This window comes from Salmo salar, chromosome ssa13 (assembly GCF_905237065.1).
Source record: "Salmo salar chromosome ssa13, Ssal_v3.1, whole genome shotgun sequence".
Taxonomy (NCBI): Eukaryota; Metazoa; Chordata; class Actinopteri; order Salmoniformes; family Salmonidae; genus Salmo; species Salmo salar.
In genome coordinates, this window is record NC_059454.1 from 68995099 (window position 1) to 69016520 (window position 21422).

At 42.1% G+C, this 21422-nt stretch overlaps 1 protein-coding gene across 1 annotated transcript in view; it reads right to left on the minus strand.

Moving 5' to 3' along the window:
• LOC106567659 (opioid-binding protein/cell adhesion molecule) overlaps positions 1-14074 on the minus strand; it is a 474446-nt gene extending 460372 nt beyond the window's left edge. The window contains exon 1 of the mRNA XM_045693500.1: positions 13588-14074. Within this exon, the coding sequence (XP_045549456.1) occupies positions 13588-13648 (61 nt within the window). The 5' untranslated portion in view covers positions 13649-14074. The remainder of the gene's footprint in view (positions 1-13587) is intronic.
• Between the last annotated feature and the right edge of the window lie 7348 nt (positions 14075-21422).

The following is a 21422-nucleotide window of genomic DNA, read 5'->3' on the forward strand; positions in this document are numbered from 1 at the left end:
AAGCCACATGACTACAGTCTCTGTAATAACCGTTCAAATTGCGATATCTACAGTACCAGTCAAAAGTTTGGACACACCTACTCATTCCAGGGTTTTTGTTAATGTTTACTATTTTTTACACTGTAGAAATGTGAGGACATCAAAACTATGATGTGAGGACATCAAAACTATGAAATAGCACATGGAATCATGTAGTAACCAAAAAAAGTGTTAAACAAATCATAATATATTTGAGATTTGAGATTCTTCAAAGTAGCCACCCTTTGCCTTGATGACAGCTTTGCACAGTCTTGCATTCTCTCAACCAGCTTCATGAGGTAGTCACCTGGAATGCATTTCAATTAACAGGTGTGCCTTGTTAAAAGTTCATTTCCTTCTTAATGTGTTTGAGCTGTGTTGTGACAAGGTAGCGGTGGTATACAGAAGATAGCCCTATTTGGTAAAATACCAATGGCTAGGGGGCAGTATTTTCACGGCCGGATAAAAAAACGTACCCGATTTAATCTGATTATTACTCCTGGCCAGAAACTAGAATATGCATAATTATTAGCTTTGGATAGAAAACACTCCAAAGTTTCTAAAACTGTTTGAATGGTGTCTGAGTATAAAAGAACTCAAATGGCAGGCCAAAACCTGAGAAGATTCTGTACAGGAAGTACCCTGTCTGACCATTTCTTGGCCTTCTTGAATATCTCTATCCAAAACAGGGGATCTCTGCTGTTACGTGACACTTCCTACGGCTCCCATGGGCTCTCAGAAGGCGGCAAAAAGCTGAATCGTGGCTTTGCAGGCTCTGGCTGAAAAACATTAGCGCGTTTGGATAGTGGCCGGTCACAGTACTATGAAACTGAGGCGCGTGCACGAGTCGACTCCATGTTTACTTTCTTTCTCTTTGAACGAAAACCACCACTCCCGGTCGGAATATTATCGCTTTTTTACGAGACAAATGGCATAAAAATTGATTTTAAACAGCGGTTGACATGCTTCGAAGTACGGTAATGGAATATTTAGAAATTCTTTGTCACGAAACGCGTCGGGCGCGTAACCCTTCGTCACCCTTGGATAGTGTCTTGAACGCACGAACAAAACGCCGCTATTCGGATATAACTATGGATTATTTTGAACCAAACCAACATTTGTTATTGAAGTAGCAGTCCTGGGAGTGCATTCTGACGAAGAACACCAAAGGTAATCAAACTTTTGTAATAGTAAATCAGAGTTTGGTGAAGGCTAAACTTGCTGGGTGTCTAAATAGCTAGACCTGTGATGCCGGGCTATGTACTCAGAATATTGCAAAATGTGCTTTCACCGAAAACCTATTTTAAAATCGGACACCTCGATTGCACAAAGGAGTTCTGTATCTATAATTCTTAAAATAATTATGTTTTTTTGTGAACGTTTATCGTGAGTAATTTAGTAAAATTCACCGGAAGTGGTCGGTGGGAATGCTAGTTCTGAACGTCACATGCTAATGTTAAAAAAGCTGGTTTTTGATATAAATATGAACTTGATTGAACAAAACATGCATGTATTGTATAACATAATGTCCTAGGGTTGTCATCTGATGAAGATCAAAGGTTAGTGCTGCATTTAGCTGTGGTTTTGTTTTTTGTGACATTATATGCTAGCTTGAAAAATGGGTGTCTGATTATTTCTGGCTGGGTACTCTGCTGACATAATCTAATGTTTTGCTTTCGCTGTAAAGCCTTTTTGAAATCGGACAGTGTGGTTAGATTAACGAGAGTCTTGTCTTTAAAATGCTGTAAAATAGTCATATGTTTGAAAAATTGAAGTTTTTGTATTTTTGAGGAATTTGTAATTCACGCCACGCCCATCATTGGATATTGGAGCAGGTGTTCCACTAGCGGAACGTCTAGATGTAAGAGGTTAAGACATGAAGGTCAGTCAATCCGGAAAAAGTCAATAACTTTTAAAAGTTTCTTCAAGTGCAGTGGCAAAAACCATCAAGCGCTATGATGAAATTGGCTCTCATGAAGACCGCTGCTTGAGTTACCAGCCTCAGAATTTGCAGTCCATATAAATGCATCACAGAGTTTAAGTAACAGACATCTCAACATCAAATGTTAAGAGACTGCATGAATCAGGCCTTCATGTTTGAATTGCTGCAAAGAAACCACTACTAAAGGACACCAATAATAACAAGAGACTTGCTTGGGCTAAGAAACACAAGCAATGGACATTAGACCGGTGGAAATCTGTCCTTTGGACCGATGAGTCCAAATGTCCGATTTTTGGTTCCAACAGCCGTGTCTTTGTGAGGCGCAGAGTAGGTGAATGGATGATCTCCGCATGTGTGGTTCCCACCATGAAACAGGAGGTGTGATGATGTGGGGGCGCTTTGCTGGTGACACTGTCAGTGATTTATTTAGAATTCAAGGCACACTTAACCAGCATGGCTACCACAGCAATCTGCAGCGATACTCCATCCCATCTGTTTTTCAACAGGACAATGACCCAACACACCTCCAACACACACACCTCCAGTAAGGGCTATTTAACCAAGAAGGAGAGTGATGGAGTGCTGCATCAAATGACCTGGCCTCCACAAATCACCCGACCTCAACCCAAGTGAGATGGTTTGGGATGAGTTGGACCGCAGAATGAAGGAAAAGCAGTCAACAAGTGCTCAGCATATGTGGGAACTCCTTTAAGACTATTGGAAAGCATTCCAGGTGAAGCTGGTTGAATGAGTAGGTGTGTCCAAACTTTTGACTGGTACTGTATATGTATATGTATATGTATATGTATATATATATATATATATATATATATATATATATATATATAAAAAGACGCACATTTTTCTCCTCTCCTTCACTCCTGACTAGAGGTCGACCGATTAACTTCTTGGGGCTATGTGGGACGCTAGCGTGCACCCTATCAACAGCAGGTGCATTTCAAGAGCGGCAAATTTGAAACCAAATAAATGTCAAAATTCAAATTTTTCAAACATACAACTATCTTACACCCTTTGAAAGATAAACATCTCCTTAATCTAACCACGTTGTCCGATTTCAAAAAGGTTTTACGGCGAAAGCATAAAGTTATGTTAGGAGAGTACATTGACAATAGCTGTGTGTAATGTTTTGTCAATTCAAAGACAGGCGTCACCAAAACCATAAAACCAGCTAAAATGATGCACTAACCTTTAACAATCTCCATCAGATGACACTCCTAGGACATTATGTTAGACAATGCATGCATTTTTAGTTCTATCAAGTTCATATTTATATCCAAAAACAGCGTTTTACTATGGCATTGATGTTGAGGAAATCGTTTCCCTCCAATAACCGGCAGTCAAGTCAGCACCACAAATTAAATAATTAAAATTAGAAAACATTGGTAAAATATTATATTGTCATTTAAAGAATTATAGATTTACATCTCTTGAACGCAATCAACTTGCCAGATTTAAAAATAACCTTACTGGGAAATCACACTTTGCAATAATCTGAGCACTGCGCCCAGAAAAATATGCTTTGCTATACAGACAAACGGCCATGTTGGAGAGATCTAAAATCGAAAATACTATGTAAATAATCCATAACCTTTGATTCTCTTCATCAGATGTCACTTCCAGGAATCCCAGGTCCATAACGAATGTAGTTTTGTTCAAAAAAGCTCATCATTTATATCCAAAAAGCTCTGTGTTGTTAGCACATGATCTAAGCCAGCCGGACTTCTCGTCACGAACGAGGGGAAAAAATATATTTACGTTCGTTGAAACATGTCAAACGTTGTATAGCATAAATCATTAGTGCCTTTTTTAACCAGAACATGAATAATATTCAAGGTGGACGAATGCATTCTCTTTTATAACGTATTAGAACGAGGGTACCCAACATGAACTCGCGCGCCAGAGTCTAATCGGCCATCACCGTTCCATGGCTCTTGTTCGGTCAGATCTCACAGTAAAAGACTCAAAACACTTTGTAAAGGCTGGTGACATCTAGTGGAAGCAATAGGAAGTGCCAAAACATTAATCAACCCCTGTGTGTTTCAATGGCATAGGCTTAAAGGTAATTCAACACATCAGGTATCCACTTCCTGTCAGAAAATGTCTCAGGGTTTTGCCTGCCAAATGAGTTCTGTTATACTCACAGACACCATTCAAACAGTTTTAGAAACTTTAGGGTGTTTTCTATCCATATATAATAAGTATATGCATATTCTAGTTACTGGGTAGGATTAGTAACCAGATGAAATCGGGTACGTTTTTTTATCCAGCCGTGAAAATACTGCCCCCTAGCCCCAACAGGTTAATCGGAATGGCCGATTAATTGTGGCCGATTTCAAGCTTTCATAACAATCATAATCGGCATTTTTGGACACCGATCATGGCCGATTACATTGCACTCCACAAGGAGACTGCATGGCAGGCTGACTTCCTGTTATGCGAGTGCAGGTAAGCCAAGGTAAGTTGCTAGCTAGCATTAAACGTATCATATAAAAAAACAATCAATCAATCTTAACATAATCACTAGTTAAACTAGGAATATCATCAACCATGTGTAGTTATCTAGCTTGTCCTACGTTGCATATAATCGATGCGGTGCCTGTTAATTTATCATTGAATCACAGCCTACTTCGCCAAACAGGTGATTTAACAAGCACATTTGCGAAAAAAGCACTGTCGTTGCACCAATGTGTACCTAACCATAAACATCAATGCCTTTCTTAAAATCAATGCACAAGTATATATTTTTAAACCTGCATATTTAGTTAATATCGCCTGCTAACATGAATTTCTTTTAACTAGGGTAAATTGTCACTTCTCTTGCGTTCTGTGCAAGCAGCGTCAGGGTATATGCAGCAGTTTGGGCCGCCTGACTCGTTGCGAACTGTGTGAAGACCATTTCTTCCTAACAAAGACCGTAATTAATTTGCCAGAATTGTACATAATTATGACATAATATTGAAGGTTGTGCAATGTAACAGCAATTTTTAGACTTAGGGATGCCACCCGTTAGATAAAATATGGAACAGTTCCGTATTTCACCAAAAGAATAAACGTTTTATTGTCGAAATGAACATTTCTGTATTTGACCATATTAATGACCTAAGGCTCGTATTTCTGTGTGTTATTATATTATAATTAAGTCTATGATTTGATAGAGCAGTCTGACTGAGCGGTGGTAGGCAGCAGCAGGCTCGTAAGCATTCATTCAAACAGCACTTTCCTGCGTTTGCGAGCAGCTCTTCGCAATGCTTCAAGCATTGTGCTGTTTATGACTTCAAGCCTATCAACTCCCGAGATTAGGCTGGCAATACTAAAATACCTTTTAGAACATCCAATAGTCAAAGGTATATGAAATACAAATGGCATAGAGAGAAATAGTCCTATAATAACTACAACCTAAAACTTCTTACCTGGGAATATTGAAGACTCATGTTAATAGGAACCACCAGCTTTCACATGTTCTGAGCAAGGAACTTAAACGTTAGCTTTTTTACATGGCACATATTGCACTTTTACTTTCTTCTCCAACACTTTGTTTTTGCATTATTTAAACCAAATTGAACATGTTTCATTATTTATTTGAGACTAAATTGATTTTATTGATGTATTATCTTAAGTTAAAATATGTGTTCATTCAGTATTGTTGTAATTGTCATTATTACAAACATACATATAAAAAAAAAAAAAAAGAACAAATAATTTAAAAAAAAACAAAAATAATTATTATAAAAATAAATTTCAAAAAATAAAACAAACCAAAAAAATTGCCCGAATAATCGGCATCGGCTTTTTTTGGGCCCTCCAATAATCGGCATCGGTGTTGAAAAATCATAATTGGTCGACCTCTACTCCTGACTGCATGTGATGCTGCTACAGGGAGGGGTGTGTTACTTAGACAAGGACCAACAAAGTTTCCTCACGTTGTACAGTCATTGTTACAGCAGAAATGGACTCAACCGCACAAATGCCCATCTGTCCTGTCTATAGTCAGTTGTTTGTTCTATACAAAAAAAACCTGGTAATGACAGTTATTTTATTTTCATGATGATCTTCATCCATACCCGTCGATTATGCGGTAACTGTGCCAGCCCTAACAGAGAAGCAATATAAATCAATGCTAAATTATATACAGTAGTATTGATTGAGTGCAAAAAGACCGTACCAGAGACAGAGTCCTTCATAGGGCTGTGAATTGCTATTGCGCTTGCATTGTTTATGAAGCTGGTTGACTTGATTAAGTTTGACAAGGACATGACCTGCTCTGGGCTGTGACAGAGAAAGTGCACTAATAGGAATGCTACTGTATGAACAGATCGGAAAGATTTAGCTTGATCAGTGGTTCTACCAAAGTATGACCATACTGTACACATTTATGAATACATCTCATTCGAAAAAAGGGGTCCAGTAGTTGAATTCATGTTGAATGAGTAGTTGAAATCATGTTCATCACAGATATTTAAATATATACAGTTGAAGTCGGAAGTTTACATATACTTAGTGCGGAGTAATTAAAACTCGTTATTCAACCACTCCACAAATTTCTTGTTAATAAACTATAGTTTTGGCAAGTTGGTTAGAACATCTACTTTGTGCATGACACAAGTCATTTTTCCAACAATTGTTTACAGACAGATTATTTCACTGTATCACAATTCCAGTGGGTCAGAAGTGTACATACACTAAGTTGACTGTGCCTTTAAACAGCTTGGAAAATTCCAGAAAATGATGGCATGGTTTTAGAAGCTTCTGATAGGCTAATTGACATTTGAGTCAATTGGAGGTGTACCTGTGGATGTACAGTGCCTTGCGAAAGTATTCGGCCCCCTTGAACTTTTCGACCTTTTGCCACATTTCAGGCTTCAAACATGAAGATATAAAACTGTAATTTTTTGTGAAGAATCAACAACAAGTGGGACACAATTATGAAGTGGAACGAAATTTATTGGATATTTCAAACTTTTTTAACAAATAAAAAACTGAAAAATTGTCCGTGCAAAATTATTCAGCCCCTTTACTTTCAGTGCAGCAAACTCTCTCCAGAAGTTCAGTGAGGATCTCTGAATGATCCAATGTTGACCTAAATGACTAATGATGATAAATAGAATCCACCTGTGTGTAATCAAGTCTCCGTATAAATGCACCTGCTCTGTGATAGTCTCAGAGGTCCGTTTAAAGCGCAGAGAGCATCATGAAGAACAAGGAACACACCAGGCAGGTCCGAGATACTGTTGTGGAGAAGTTTAAAGCCGGATTTGGATACAAAAAGATTTCCCAAGCTTTAAACATCCCAAGGAGCACTGTGCCACTGATAATATTGAAATGGAAGGAGTATCAGACCACTGCAAATCTACGAAGACCCGGCCGTCCCTCTAAACTTTCAGCTCATACAAGGAGAAGACTGATCAGAGATGCAGCCAAGAGGCCCATGATCACTCTGGATGAACTGCAGAGTTCTACAGCTGAGGTGGGAGACTCTGTCCATAGGACAACAATCAGTCGTATACTGCACAAATCTGGCCTTTATGGAAGAGTGGCAAGAAGAAAGCCATTTCTTAAAGATATCCATAAAAAGTGTCGTTTAAAGTTTGCCACTAGCCACCTGGGAGACACACCAAACATGTGGAAGAAGGTGCCATGGTCAGATGAAACCAAAATCTAACTTTTTGGCAACAATGCAAAACGTTATGTTTGGCGTAAAAGCAACACAGCTCATCACCCTGAACACACCATCCCCACTGTCAAACATGGTGGTGGCAGCATCATGATTTGGGCCTGCTTTTCTTCAGCAGGGGCAGGGAAGATGGTTAAAATTGATGGGAAGATGGATGGAGCCAAATACAGGACCATTCTGGAAGAAAACCTGATGGAGTCTGCAAAAGACCTGAGACTGGGACGGAGATTTGTCTTCCAACAAGACACTGATCCAAAACATAAAGCAAAATCTACAATGGAATGGTTCACAAATAAACATATCCAGGTGTTAGAATGGCCAAAGCAAAGTCCAGACCTGAATCCAATCGAGAATCTGTGGAAAGAACTGAAAACTGCTACAAACGCTCTCCATCCAACCTCACTGAGCTCGAGCTGTTTTGCAAGGAGGAATGGGCAAAAATTTCAGTCTCTCGATGTGCAAAACTGATAGAGACATACCCCAAGCGACTTACAGCTGTAATCGCAGCAAAAGGTGGTGCTACAAAGTATTAACTTAAGGGGGCTGAATAATTTTGCACGCCCAATTTTTCAGTTTTTTATTTGTTTAAAAAGTTTGAAATATCCAATAAATTTCGTTCCACTTCATGATTGTGTCCCACTTGTTAATTCTTCGCAAAAAATTACAGTTTATATCTTTATGTTTGAAGCTTGAAATGTGGCAAAAGGTCAAAGTTCAAGGGGGCCGAATACTTTCGCAAGGCACTGTATTTCAAGGCCTACCTTCAAACTCAGTTCCTCTTTGCTTGACATCATGGGAAAAACAAAAGAAAATCAGCCAAGACCTCAGAAAAGAAATTGTAGACCTCCACAAGTCTGGTTCATCCTTGGGAGCAATTTCCACTCCTGAAGGTACCATATTCATCTGTACAAGCAATAGTATGCAAGTATAAACACCATGGGACCACTCAGCAGTCATACCGCTCAGGAAGGAGATGTGTTCTGTCTCCTAGAGATTAATGTACTTTGATTTTCACTGTTCGCACCAATCCCAGAACAACAGCAAAGGACCTTGTGAAGATGCTGGAGGAAACGGGTACAAAATTATCTATATCCACAGTAAAACAAGTCCTATATCGACTTAACCTGAAAGGCTGCTTAGCAAGGAAGAAGCCACTGCTCCAAAACCTCCATAAAAAAGCCAGACTACGGTTTGCAACTGCACATGGGGACAAAGATCGTACTTTTTGGAGAAATGTCCACTGGTCTGATGAAACAAAAATCGAACTGTTGGCCATAATGACCATCGGTATGTTTGGGGAAAAAAGGGGAAGCTTGCAAGCCGAATAACACCATCCCAACCGTGAAGCACTGGGGTGGCAGCATCATGTTGTGGGGGTGATTTGCTGCAGGAGGGACTGGTGCACTTCACAAAATGGATGGTATCATGACGCAGGAAAATTATGTGGATATATTGAAGCAACATCAAGACATCAGTCAGGAAGTTAAAGCTTGGTTGCAAATGGTTCTTCCAAATGGACAATGACCCCAAGCATACATCCAAAGTTGTGGAAAATGGCTTAAGGACAACAAAGTCAAGGTATGGGAGTGGCCATCACAAAGCCCTGACCTCAATCCTGTAGAAAATTTGTTGGCAGAACTGAAAAAGCGTGTGTGGGCAAGGAGGCCTACACACCCGACTCAGCTACACCAGCTTTGTCAGGAGGAATGGGCCAAAATTCACCCAACTTACTATGGGAAGCTTGAGGAAGGCTACCTAAAACGTTTGACCCAATTTAAAGGCAATGCTACCAAATACTAATTGAGTGTACGTAAACTTCTGACCCACTGGGAATGTGATGAAATAAATAAAAAGCTGAAATAAATCATTCTCTCTACTATTATTCTGACATGTCACATTTTTTAAATAAAGTGGTGATCCTAATTGACCTAAGACAGGGTATTTTTACTAAGATTAAATGTCAGGAATTGTGAAAATCTGAGTTTAAATGTATTTGGGTAAGGTGTATTTACACTTCCGACTTCAACTGTATCTATATAATACATGAGGGACTATAGGTGAGTGGACACCATTTTCTACATTGAAGAATAATAGTGACGACATCAACAATATGAAATAACACATGTGGAATCACGTATGGAATCATGATCGTGGACGACAGGAAAAGGCGGGCCGAACAGGCCCCCATTAATATCGACGAGGCTGTCGTGGAGTGGGTTGAGAGTTTCAAGTTCCATGGTGTCCACATCACCAACAAACTATCATGGTCCTAACATACCAAGTTAGTCGTCTCCCCTCAGGAGACTGAAAATATTTGGCATGGGTCCCCAGATCCTCAAAAGGTTCTACAGCTGCACCATCGAGAGCATCCTGACCGGTTGCATCACCGCCTGGTATGGCAACTGCTCGGCATCTGACCATAAGGCGCTACAGAGGGTAGTGCGAACGGCCCAGGACATCACTGGGGCCAAGCTTCCTGCCATCCAGGGCCTATACAATAGGCGGTGTCAGAGGAAAGCCCATAAAATTGTCATTGACTCCAGTCACCCAAGTCATAGACGGTTCTCTCTGCTACCGGACGGCAAGCGGTACCGGAGCGCCAAGTCTAGGACCAAAAGGCTCCTCAACAGCTTCTACCCCCAAGCCATAAGACTGCTGAACAATTAATGAAATCTCCATAACCAAAAAAAGTGTTAAACAAATCAACATATGACAGCTTTGCACACTCTTGGCATTCTCTCAACCAGCTTCAACTGGAATGTATTCCAACATTCTTGAAGGAGTTCCCACATATGCTGAGCACTTGTTGACTGCTTTTCCTTCATTCTGAGGTCCAACTCAACCCAAACCATCTCAATTGGGTTGCGGTCGGGTTATTGTGGAGGCCAGGTCTTCTGATACAGCACTACATCACTCTGCTTCTTGGACAAATAGTCCTTAAAAAGCCAGGAGGTGTGTTGGGTCATTGTCCTGTTGAAAAACAAATGATTGTCCTACTAAGCGCAATCCAGCAAAGCACCCCCATACCATCGCATCTCCTCCACCATGCTTCACGATGGGAACCACACTTGCGGAGATCATCTGTTCACAAAGACAAGACGGTTGGAACTAAAAATCTCAAATTTGGATTCATCAGACCAAAGGACAGATTTCCACCGGTCTAATGAACATTGCTCATATTTCTTGGCCCAAGCAAGTCTCTTCTTATTATTGGTATCCTTTAGTAGTAGTTTCTTTGCAGCAATTCGACAATAAAGGCCTGATTCACGCAGTCTCCTCTGAACAGTTGATGTTGAGATATGTGTTACTTGAACTCTGTGAAGCATTTATTCGGACTGCAATTTCTGAGGCTGGTAACTCTAATGAACTTATCCTCTGCAGCAGAGGTCACTCTGGGTCTTCCTTTCCTGTGGCAGGTCCTCATGAGAGCCAGTTTCATCATAGTGCTTGATGGTTTTTGCGACTGCACTTGAAGAAACTTTCAAATTGAAATTTTCCAGACTAAGACATGAAGGTCAGTCAAAGTAATGGACTGTCTTTTCTCTTTGCTTATTTGAGCCGTTCTTGACATAATATGGCCTTTTATCAAAGAGGGCTATCTTCTGTATACCACCCCTTCCTTGTCACAACAACTGATTGGCTCAAACGCATTAAGGAAAGAAATTCCACAAATTAACTTTTAAGAAGGCAGACCTGTTAATTGAAATGCATTCCAGGTGACTACCTCATGAAGCTGGTTGAGAGAATGCCAAGAGTTTGCAAAGCTGTCATCAAGATAAAGGGTGGCTACTTTGAAGAATCTCAAATATAAAATTTGTTGAACTCTTTTTTGGTTACTGCATGATTCCCTATGTGTCATTTCATAGATTTGATGTCTTCAGTATAATTCTAAAATGTAGAACATAGCAAAAATAAAGAAGAACCCTTGAATGAATAGATCTGTCCAAACTTTTGACTGGTACCGTATGTAAAATGTGTTTTTAGTTTGAAGGTTAACATCCAAAAATCAATACGCATCGTTGCAGTGGCATATAAATAATCCAACAAATTGCCTAGAGTACTATCGAAATGGACCCTTCAATAGCACAACACCAGATGCCCACATGGATTTCTGCTTGACATCTCATTTGAGTGACAGCACCTCCTACACAGCAGTGTTTTCCTGATGTCATCGCCCAGGGGGGTGCAGTGCCCCCTATAGGTCCTGTGATGCCACCGTGGAACAGATGGAGTGTTAGTCATGCGGGATTGCTAGTGACTCTCACTCTCGGGGGGTAGGGGCCACCAGAAAACATCTGCATTACTACCCGTCCTGGCTATGCTGAGTCTTCATCCAGTGCAAGCTCTCTCATTAAGCATAATTCAGAGTCCACAGATGCAGAGAAGTGATAGCCCGGCATCCCATTGTGACATAGCTAAGCAGCTCTGAGACCACCATCCATGGGGGATGCACAGTCCATACGCGCCCCTCCCCAAATTCCCAACAAACGCAGCTCCACATACTCGTCTCCTATTAACGTTCATGTGTTGATGTCTGGAGAAATTGCTTAAGAAATCCAAAAGTAGGCTATGAAAACTAACGTCCAATATTGTAGAAGACTGCTGTTGGTACACGTACACATTTTGGACTCTGATAGATGCTTTAGTCTCTTACTTCTGTCACATCACCTCAGAGGTAGTTAGCTCACTTTTGAGTGCTAGATTGACTCCTACTGACAAACAATGCTAATGAGCTTGGAGTGAGCAGTGAGGTCACCCCCAATACAGTATTGGTGCCATCGTTGTATGAATAAATATTGATACACCCCTGCAATGTAACTGTTTCAGCTTGTGCATTGACTTTCAGAAGGGAGTTTGTGTGCCCAGGCGTAGGATCTTAATTTGTCCAGTGTTCGTGCAGGTTTTCAGTAAATGTATGTAAATCATGAAGCTCATCTGCATTTCCTGCGGTGCAGGAAAATTCTCAGCAACCAAAGAGTGATTCAATTAAGATCATACATTTGTATGTTTGTGACTGCATGAAGAAGTAGATACAATGTGGCATATGAGGCTAGTTTTGATAATGTAATATACTACAATGGGCTAATCCTGAAAAATATTACCTGCAAAACTTTCAGAAATTTGGAATTTTACAATACCAGAAGTAAATCCCCCCCATTTGTAATACTGGACACGCTTCCCCTGAACATCAATGAAACACACTCTGTCTCCGTTGATTAACATGTCAAAGTCCCTCACAGACGCTGCATTTCTAGCTGCGACAGAAACCAATTATCCAGACCTTGAAGTCATGGATTGAAAAGTGTTGCCGTTACCCTGGAGAATATAGGCAGCTCCTTTGACATGGTCCCAGAATTATCAATATTAATTTCATTGGCTAGGATCAAAACGGGATATGACAGCTAAGTATTTGAGGCGGCAGTTCATATGACAGACGTATCATTCACCCGACAACCTAGATCCAACCGAAGCATCATCACAACAAACTCAAAAGACAGTACAGTACATCTCTATTAGCGTTCCTAATACATGCAAACATATCATCTGCATATCACTGGTATTCTGCATTAGATGCTGTGGCCAATGTAAGCGTTTCTTCGCATCAATTTCTGTCAAGATCAAAACCCAATAGAAGCGTGTTTTGACAACCCTGTGGTAGCTTGGGAGACAACTTAGCAAGGATCACATTGAACTAAGACCAACGCGTCTTAGTAAAATCAACAATGCCTGGACCGACTTTCCTCCACTGTGTTTCACCTGAATCTTTTCCAACAGCTTTGACAGTGACAGACCACTTCTCAGGAGAGAGAGAGAGAAAAGCAGTGTGTGATTGTCAAATGTAGCTCCCCCAGTAAAACTCTGTTACTACAGTGCATCACTTCGCAACAACAGCCAGCGAGCGGGAGATAGAGCAAAAGAGATGGAGAAGTCTTACCTGGGAACACGAGCAGAGCAAACACCCACGACAGGATGAGGAAACACATGGAATTATACATTCTTCCAATTTAATCAGATGACACCGATGGACACTTGTGTTTCTTCACTCTCTTCTGTATTCTTGTTTTTCTTTCAACCGGAATGCAGTCAACAGTGCTGTTTTGCTCTCCTTCACAATTCTCAAATGTTTCAGCTTTTCCTTCGACTGGTGTTCTCTATGCTGAAGGTTATTTAAATCCAGTGCAGGTTGTGGCAGCATGCAGCACCCGAGTCCTCATTCAGTATTCACACGCATACGCAGAGACCAATGCTCTGAAAGCCAAATGTTCCACCTCTGCTCCACTCTCATTGGTCAAGGCTTTTGGCTGTCAGTCAGACCCAGCCATTACTCTGTTCTTGTACTATTGGTACATGAGAAGTTCCACATACTTGGACTGGTATCAAGGTTGGAACTTCTGGAAGTAATCAGCCTCGATGCCAACTATACAAAACGTAACATTAGGACTATAACTACTGTTCCCTGGAGATGGGAAATGAGGTACAACATACTATGGGGAGTCATACTTTCGTGACTTCGGATGAAGGATCACGCCAGACAAGGCCAATAAAATTCGAGCTAGGCTGGAAGCCCCGCCTTCCACATGTGATTAGCGTGAGCCTCTGATTCATCCTTCAATTTAATACCACTATTCACCGAGACTCAGGGAGCAGAGGTTATAGTCATAACGTTACGTTCCCTTTCAGTCAGTCAACTTCGGTACAACATACTATGAGGAAATGTAATCACGCCCCAAGCCGACCCCAAAGGATATTAAATTAAATGGCCCATAGAGACCTTGGGAATATAAAGATTCTATCTGAAATGTTTGTAAAAAATTTGTTAGTCAAATATAATTGCTATTTAGGTAGTTCTGCATATGTCTGTGAAGTTAGATTTGAGAAAAATATTATTTTAAATGAGAAAAATAATTACAACTAGACATTTTTATCTGCATAAACCCATTTAAACTTGGCACTATAAGGTTCTATCTGCAATCCAATCACAAGCCTGAACAAATACAGATGAACCAATCAGAACACGTCTTTGCTATCTCCTTCTAAGTGATGGTCTAGGCTAGTCTAGCCAGTAATAAAAAAAACAACACTGTCAAAAATCTTAAAGTAAATCATGTCACACCGTTGTTCAGTGATGACAATAATTCTTCTGACGATCATAATACTTAATGTATTTGATGATGTGTTCTGGCTTTATCTTGGTAAAATAGTGTTATTCTGTCATTTGAGTTTTCAAATAGGTACAGTTTAAAAAAAAACTGAACATGTCTAATTCAGAAGTGTCAGATAGAAATGTAAGTCTGAACCCAGATTGACATTTCAGAGCCATAAAGATCTATCAGCAGTTGCACCCCTTTAAAAAAGTGACTTACAAATGTCTCAGGATTTTGATACTCAGCACTTTAGGTACCTTTAAGGTGAGGATCTTAATGAGTTATACAATAACAATTCATTACCAAACAGTTCTGAGATCTGGGATGGGAAAACTGTGATGATCGATATATCAGAACAATGTTTTGTGCAGATAGAACCGTATAGTCCCAAGGTCACGCCATGGCAGACCACCCAGATCTGACCCCGTGAGATGCGGCAGTCTGAGTATTGCGCACATGGCGCACTGCCTAAGCACACTGTGAACTACATTGGGTGCAGTGAAATCCAAGCGACAAAACCTCACAAACGTATGTGGTGATGCCCAACTCACCACAGCACAAATATCTCCTACAGTCAACCCTTTAAACAAAACCCAAGACTCTGCCAGACCCCTGGTGGAGTGGGTGTGTACACCGCTATGTAACCCTTGGCCTTTGTTGCTATATGCCAGGGAGCTAGCCTCCACAATCCAGTGGGAGAGACGCTGTTTAGAGAGCGCCCTGCTGCGTGCTGGATTAGAAAAACAGACAATAAACTGGTCACATAACATTTATTTTAGTCATTTAGCAGATGCACTTATCCAGGGCAACTTACAGTAGTGAATGTATACATTTCAGACATTTCATAATTTTTTCCCCATACTGGTCCCCCGTGGGAATCGAACCCACAACCCTGGCGTTGCAAACACCATGCTCTACCAACTGAGCCACACGGGACCCCTTACCATAACCGGATACCGTGTGTCTGTTCAATGTAAGTAAGTAAAGCTTGTGCCGAACAGAGAACATATGTGACCAGATTCAGGAAACTAGGCGTATGTCGCAAGTCACAACTCCACAGGAGAGCTGTTTGAACCTAAACATTTTTTTTAATCAAAATGTGTTTTTTTTTGTTGCAGAAATGCCTTCTCGAACATATGAACTTTCATGTGACATAATGTCAAACTTGCATGCCACCTGTAAATATGAATACAATTGTTAAATTACGAGCCTAGTTGGTTTAGCCACAGAAAAAGAGCTACCTAGCCATGATTGGCTGAGATAATGAGTGGGCTGGACGTGCCGAGAGATGAGTTTGGATTGGTCTACCATATAGCACGCGTCTGTCTATTGGAGCTGGTCAGTATGTTTAGGTAATCGTGTCGAACGCGGCTTGAATTTTTTTTTATTGCATAGTAAAACTGCATAAACCTAATGTCAAGTTAAAGTGTACTGTAAACTAGCTAACATTATGTGTATGCTCTCCACTTTCTGGAGGACCGAGTTTTAAAATCAGTGGAATTCGAGTATGATAGCTAAGGAGGTGGAGAAAACACCAGTCTGGATTACATCGTCAATCGAAGGCAACCATGCATGGCATCAGACAGGAGACGCATCCAACCATGATGTATACTGGTAAGAATTTCAGATATTCCACGTTTCTAATTTTGACAGAAAGGGGTTTCATTTCAATTGTACTGTTAGCTAGCTAACGTTATGTGTATGATCTTATACTTCGTATCTCAGACACATTTGCTTGACTAGTTATAGCCATAGAACCTGGTTGGTTAGCTACCTGCAGATTCATGCAGGGTTTCAACATCATGAGTTGTGATTATGGTCCATTGTATAGCTAGCAACATGTCTTAACAAAAGACTCCACTCTATTTTGACAAAGTATTTTCATTTCAAGTTAAAGTGTATAGTTAGCTAGCTAGCTAACGTTAGCTGGCTGGCTCGCTAAATAATGTTATGTCATGTGTTGGGATTCATTGTTTAGCTAGTTAGCTATCTAGCTACATTTCTTAATAAAATATTTTTGTCTTAGTGTGCCAAAGCACAGAATATCTGATGCATTTTTGAATGCTCTACACCCGTTGAATATGTCCGGTGTCAGTAAACGTCGGCAACAAAGCGTAATTCAATTGTTTGCAGCAGCACAGTTACAGTCACCAACGCTCTGGATAACATGAAAAAGCCTAACCAGCTCTGCTAGAGTTAGTAAAATGGTCATAGCTATGACTTTCGGGGCAAAGGCCGTATTTGGATGTAACATCACCTTATCGTCGCCCGGGGGGAACTAAGTGCAGGAAAGGTGTATGGATAACGCGTGGAGGTCCCTAACACATTTAACCGAGGCCAACGCCAGGGAGGTTTTGTAGGAGAGGATCTTCAGATGCACCAACTCAAGAGGCTCAAAGGGGGCCAGACACAGTGCCTCCAAAACCAGCGCCAAGTCTCATGCGTGCGCAATAGGTTTAGAGACCGGTTTAAGACGACGTACACCTTTCAGGAACTGCACAACCTGGGGGTAGGCCCTTGGTGTGGCTCCGTCAATTCAATTATAGCCCTCATGGCAGAAACGGCAGAAATGTGTTAAGGAGGGTCCGAAGCCACTAGTGTGCCAGAGCATCTGTTCCCAATGGGGCACTTGGGTCCCTCATCAAGAAAAATAGATGACACTGCACGTTTTCTCATTTTCCCTAGTGAACCTCTCCTATATCTGGGCAACCACCAATGGATGTAGTCTGCACTCTTGAAGAAGAAGGCCGTCCTTTGATAGCAGACCTGAGTTGAGGCAACTGGGAACATGCATTGTCCGAAGTGAGAGCAAATTGTCTGACAAACACCACATTAGCTCTGCCACCTTTCAACGCAAATGCGGAAAGGTGATATCTGCAAAGGCGGTGGATTGAGACGCAGCGCATGCAAAAGATATCTATCATTTTGATGGAGAATTTTTTTATTATGTTAATTAGATTTCCGCGGGGATGCAGAAATTGTTGAAGGGTTAAAACTAAGGCAGACAAAGGAGGCTAGGGGATACCTACAGAACCTGGTCGCCATCACTCTTCAAGTAGCCTCTCATAACCGGCGACAGAGTGCACAGGAGCCGAGAAGAGACATTTGACTCAACCAATGACCCCTGTGGCAGCCTAGGGGAGTCAGTGGTGAAACTCACAAAAAAATAATACAGCGGGAGACCGTTTTGCGGTGCTCAAATAATAGTTGTTATTTAATAAAGGTTGGGGGGAATGGGGAGGGGATATATACAATTGAAAGGCCTCTCAGGTAACGGGTGGGTCACTCTGTGTCCGGTGTGGCGGCTCCTCGGACCGCCTGTGTTAATTAACAAAAAAAGAGAGAGAGAGCGACGAGTCAGGGGTTTCAATACTTGCTCTCAACTTGCGCCGGGTGGCGTGCTGCCCGGGAATGGGTCCTCTTCTCCAATTCTTCTGAGTTCTAGGTGTACCCTCTGCCTGTCTGCGCAAGAACGTGAGAATGACGCATGAGGGGATGGTTGCTGTTTTATGTGCTCCTAACCACGTTTTGTTTGTTTTTTCGCGTAGTTTTTTTATTTTGTACATAATCTTGCTGCTATCGTCACTTATGACTGAAAAATAACTTCTGGACATCAGAACAGCGGGGGGAGCGTTCCAAAAACGGAGAAGGGGCATGCCATTCAACAGCGAATTTGAAGATACACACATCCATAAAGGGAATCGGAATGATTTGTCCTCTGATTTTTTTTACCGTTTCAACGGACGTGCTACCTTGTCCTGGACCTGCTGTTCCGACTCTCTCTCTCCCTCTCTCCTGGACCTGCTGTCTCGACCTATGAATCCTCAGCTATGAAACGCCAACTGACATTTACTCCTGAGGTGTTGGGGGCTGAAGAAATGTAACCACTCTCAAATTCATAGAGCTATGGATGCAAGGACTGACCATCCATGATATCAAAGTTATAGTTTTAACCAAGTTTTGAGGCTGTATTGTGTTGGTTTACATTTTCTTTGTTTACAAACATTGGAATTAACAAGCTTATATTTGGGGTTCTGATCGGGTACAACAGTTGAACTAAGTATGAGGCATTTATAAGTTAGATTCTTCAATAATCAATGGTTACATGTCATTCATTTATAAGTGCAAAAATGGATGTAGCAACTGCTGATTGCACCTACTGTTGTTTGTCTATTGATATTGTGCATGAGGCAAAGCCTTTCATGTGAATCCTCTTCTTGATTCATTGGAACTTGTAAAAACACCTTAATAACCCGGTAACTGACTATGTATTTTGTAATCCTGTTTCTATGATCTGTTTCCACTAACATGTAACCAGATAAAGGCGTCTGCTAAATGGCATATATTATTAAAGTCTCCTTTGAGACTTTAATAATAGTAGTCACCATTCTTTTTCAATGCTATTTTATTTAATTTATTTCACCTTTATTTAACCAGGTAGGCTAAACCGCGACCTGGCCAAGATAAAGCAAAGCAGTTCAACACATACAACACAGAGTTACACATGGAATAAACAAACATACAGTCAATAATACAGTAGAAATGTCTATATACAGCATGTGCAAATGAGGTAGGATAAGGGAGGTAAGGCAATTAATAGGCCATGGTGGCGAAGTAATTACAATATAGCAATTAAACACTGGAATGGTAGAATGTGCAGAAGACGAATGTGCAAGTAGAGATACTGGGGTGCAAAGGAGCAAGATAAATAAATACAGTATGGGGATGAGGTTGATTGGATGGGCTATTTACAGATGGGTTATGTACAGGTGCAGTGATCTGTGAGCTGCTCTGACAGCTGGTGCTTAAAGCTAGTGAGGGAGGTAAGAGTCTCCAGGTTTAGTGATTTTTGCAGTTCGTTCCAGTCATTGGCAGCAGAGAACTGGAAGGAGAGGCGGCCAAAGGAAGAATTGTCTTTGGGGGTGACAAGTGAGATATACCTGCTGGAGCGCGTGTTACGGGTGGGTGCTGCTATGGTGACCAGTGAGCTGAGATAAGGTGGGGCTTTACCTAGCAGAGACTTGTAGATGACCTGGAGCCAGTGGGTTTGGTGACAAGTATGAAGCGAGGGCCAGCCAACGAGATTGTACAGGTCGCAGTGGTGGGTAGTATCCAATAGTATCCAATAGTAAGTACGGTAATAGACTGCATCCAATCTATTGAGTAGAGTGTTGGAGGCTATTTTGTAAATGACATCGCCGAAGTCGAGGATCGGTAGGATGGTCAGTTTTACGAGGGTATGTTTGGCAGCATGAGTGAAGGATGCTTTGTTGTGAAATAGGAAGCCAATTCTAGATTTAATTTTGGATTGGAGATGTTTAATGTGAGCCTGGAAGGAGAGTTTACAGTCTAACCAGACACCTAGAAGGTATTTGTAGTTGTCCACATATTCTAAGTCAGAACCGTCCAGAGTAGTGACGCTGGACTGCAGACCGCCGCTGGAGACCCTGGACTGCAGACCGCCGCTGGAGACCCTGGACTGCAGACCGCCACTGGAGACCCTGGACTGCAGACCGCCGCTGGAGACTCTGGACTGGGGAATGTCACTGGAGGTTCCGGACTGGGGAACGTCGCTGGAGGTTCCAGACTGTGGGCCGTCTCAGGTGGTTCCGGACTGGGGAACGTCGCTGGAGGTTCCGGACTGTGGGCCGTCTCAGGTGGTTCCGGACTGTGGACCGTCTCAGGAGGTTCCGGACTGTAGACCGTCTCAGGAGGTACAACAGGTTCCGCGCCATTGATCATCACTGGAGGCTTCGTGCCATGGATCATCCCTACAGGCTCCGGGCCATGGATCATCACTGGAGGCTTCGTGCCATGGATCATCCCTACAGTCTCCGGGCCATGGATCATCACTGGAGGCTTCATGCCATGGATTATCACTGGAGGCTCCAGACCATGGATTATCACTGGAGGCTTCATGCCATGGATCATCACTACAGGCTCCGGGATGGATCATCACTACAGGCTCCGGGCCATGGATCATCACTGGAGGCTTCGTGCCATGGATCATCACTGGAGGCTTCTTACGTGGAGCTGGAACCAGTCTCAGCGGACTGGGGAGACGCACAGGAGACTGGGTGCGCAGAGCAGGCACAGGGTATACTGGGCCGTGGAGGCGCACTGGAGGTCTGGAGCTTAGGGTTGGCACAACCCAACATGACTGGATCCTTACTTTAGCCCGGCAAGTGCGGGGCGCGGGCACAGGACGAACTGGGCTGTGCAGGTGCACTGGCGACACAGTGCGTAGTGCTGGCGCAGAATATCCTGGACCAAAGAGATGCACCGGAGACCAGGAACGGTGAGCCGGCACAATCCTTCCTGGCGGAATGCTCAATTTAGCCCGGCAAATGCGGGGTGCAGGCACAGAGTGCACCAGGCTGTGAATGCGCACCGGAGATACGGTGCGCATCACGGCATAACATGGTGACTGACTGTTCACCTGCTCCCCACGGTAAGCACGGGGAGTTGGCTCAGGTCTCCACCCTGACTCTGCCAATCTCCCCGTGTGTAGAAATGTCCTCTGTCCAGTGTCTGTGTTCTTTTTCCCATCTTAATCTTTTCTTTTTATTGGCCAGTCTGAAATATGGCTTTTTCTTTGCAACTCTGCCTAGAAGGCCAGCATCCC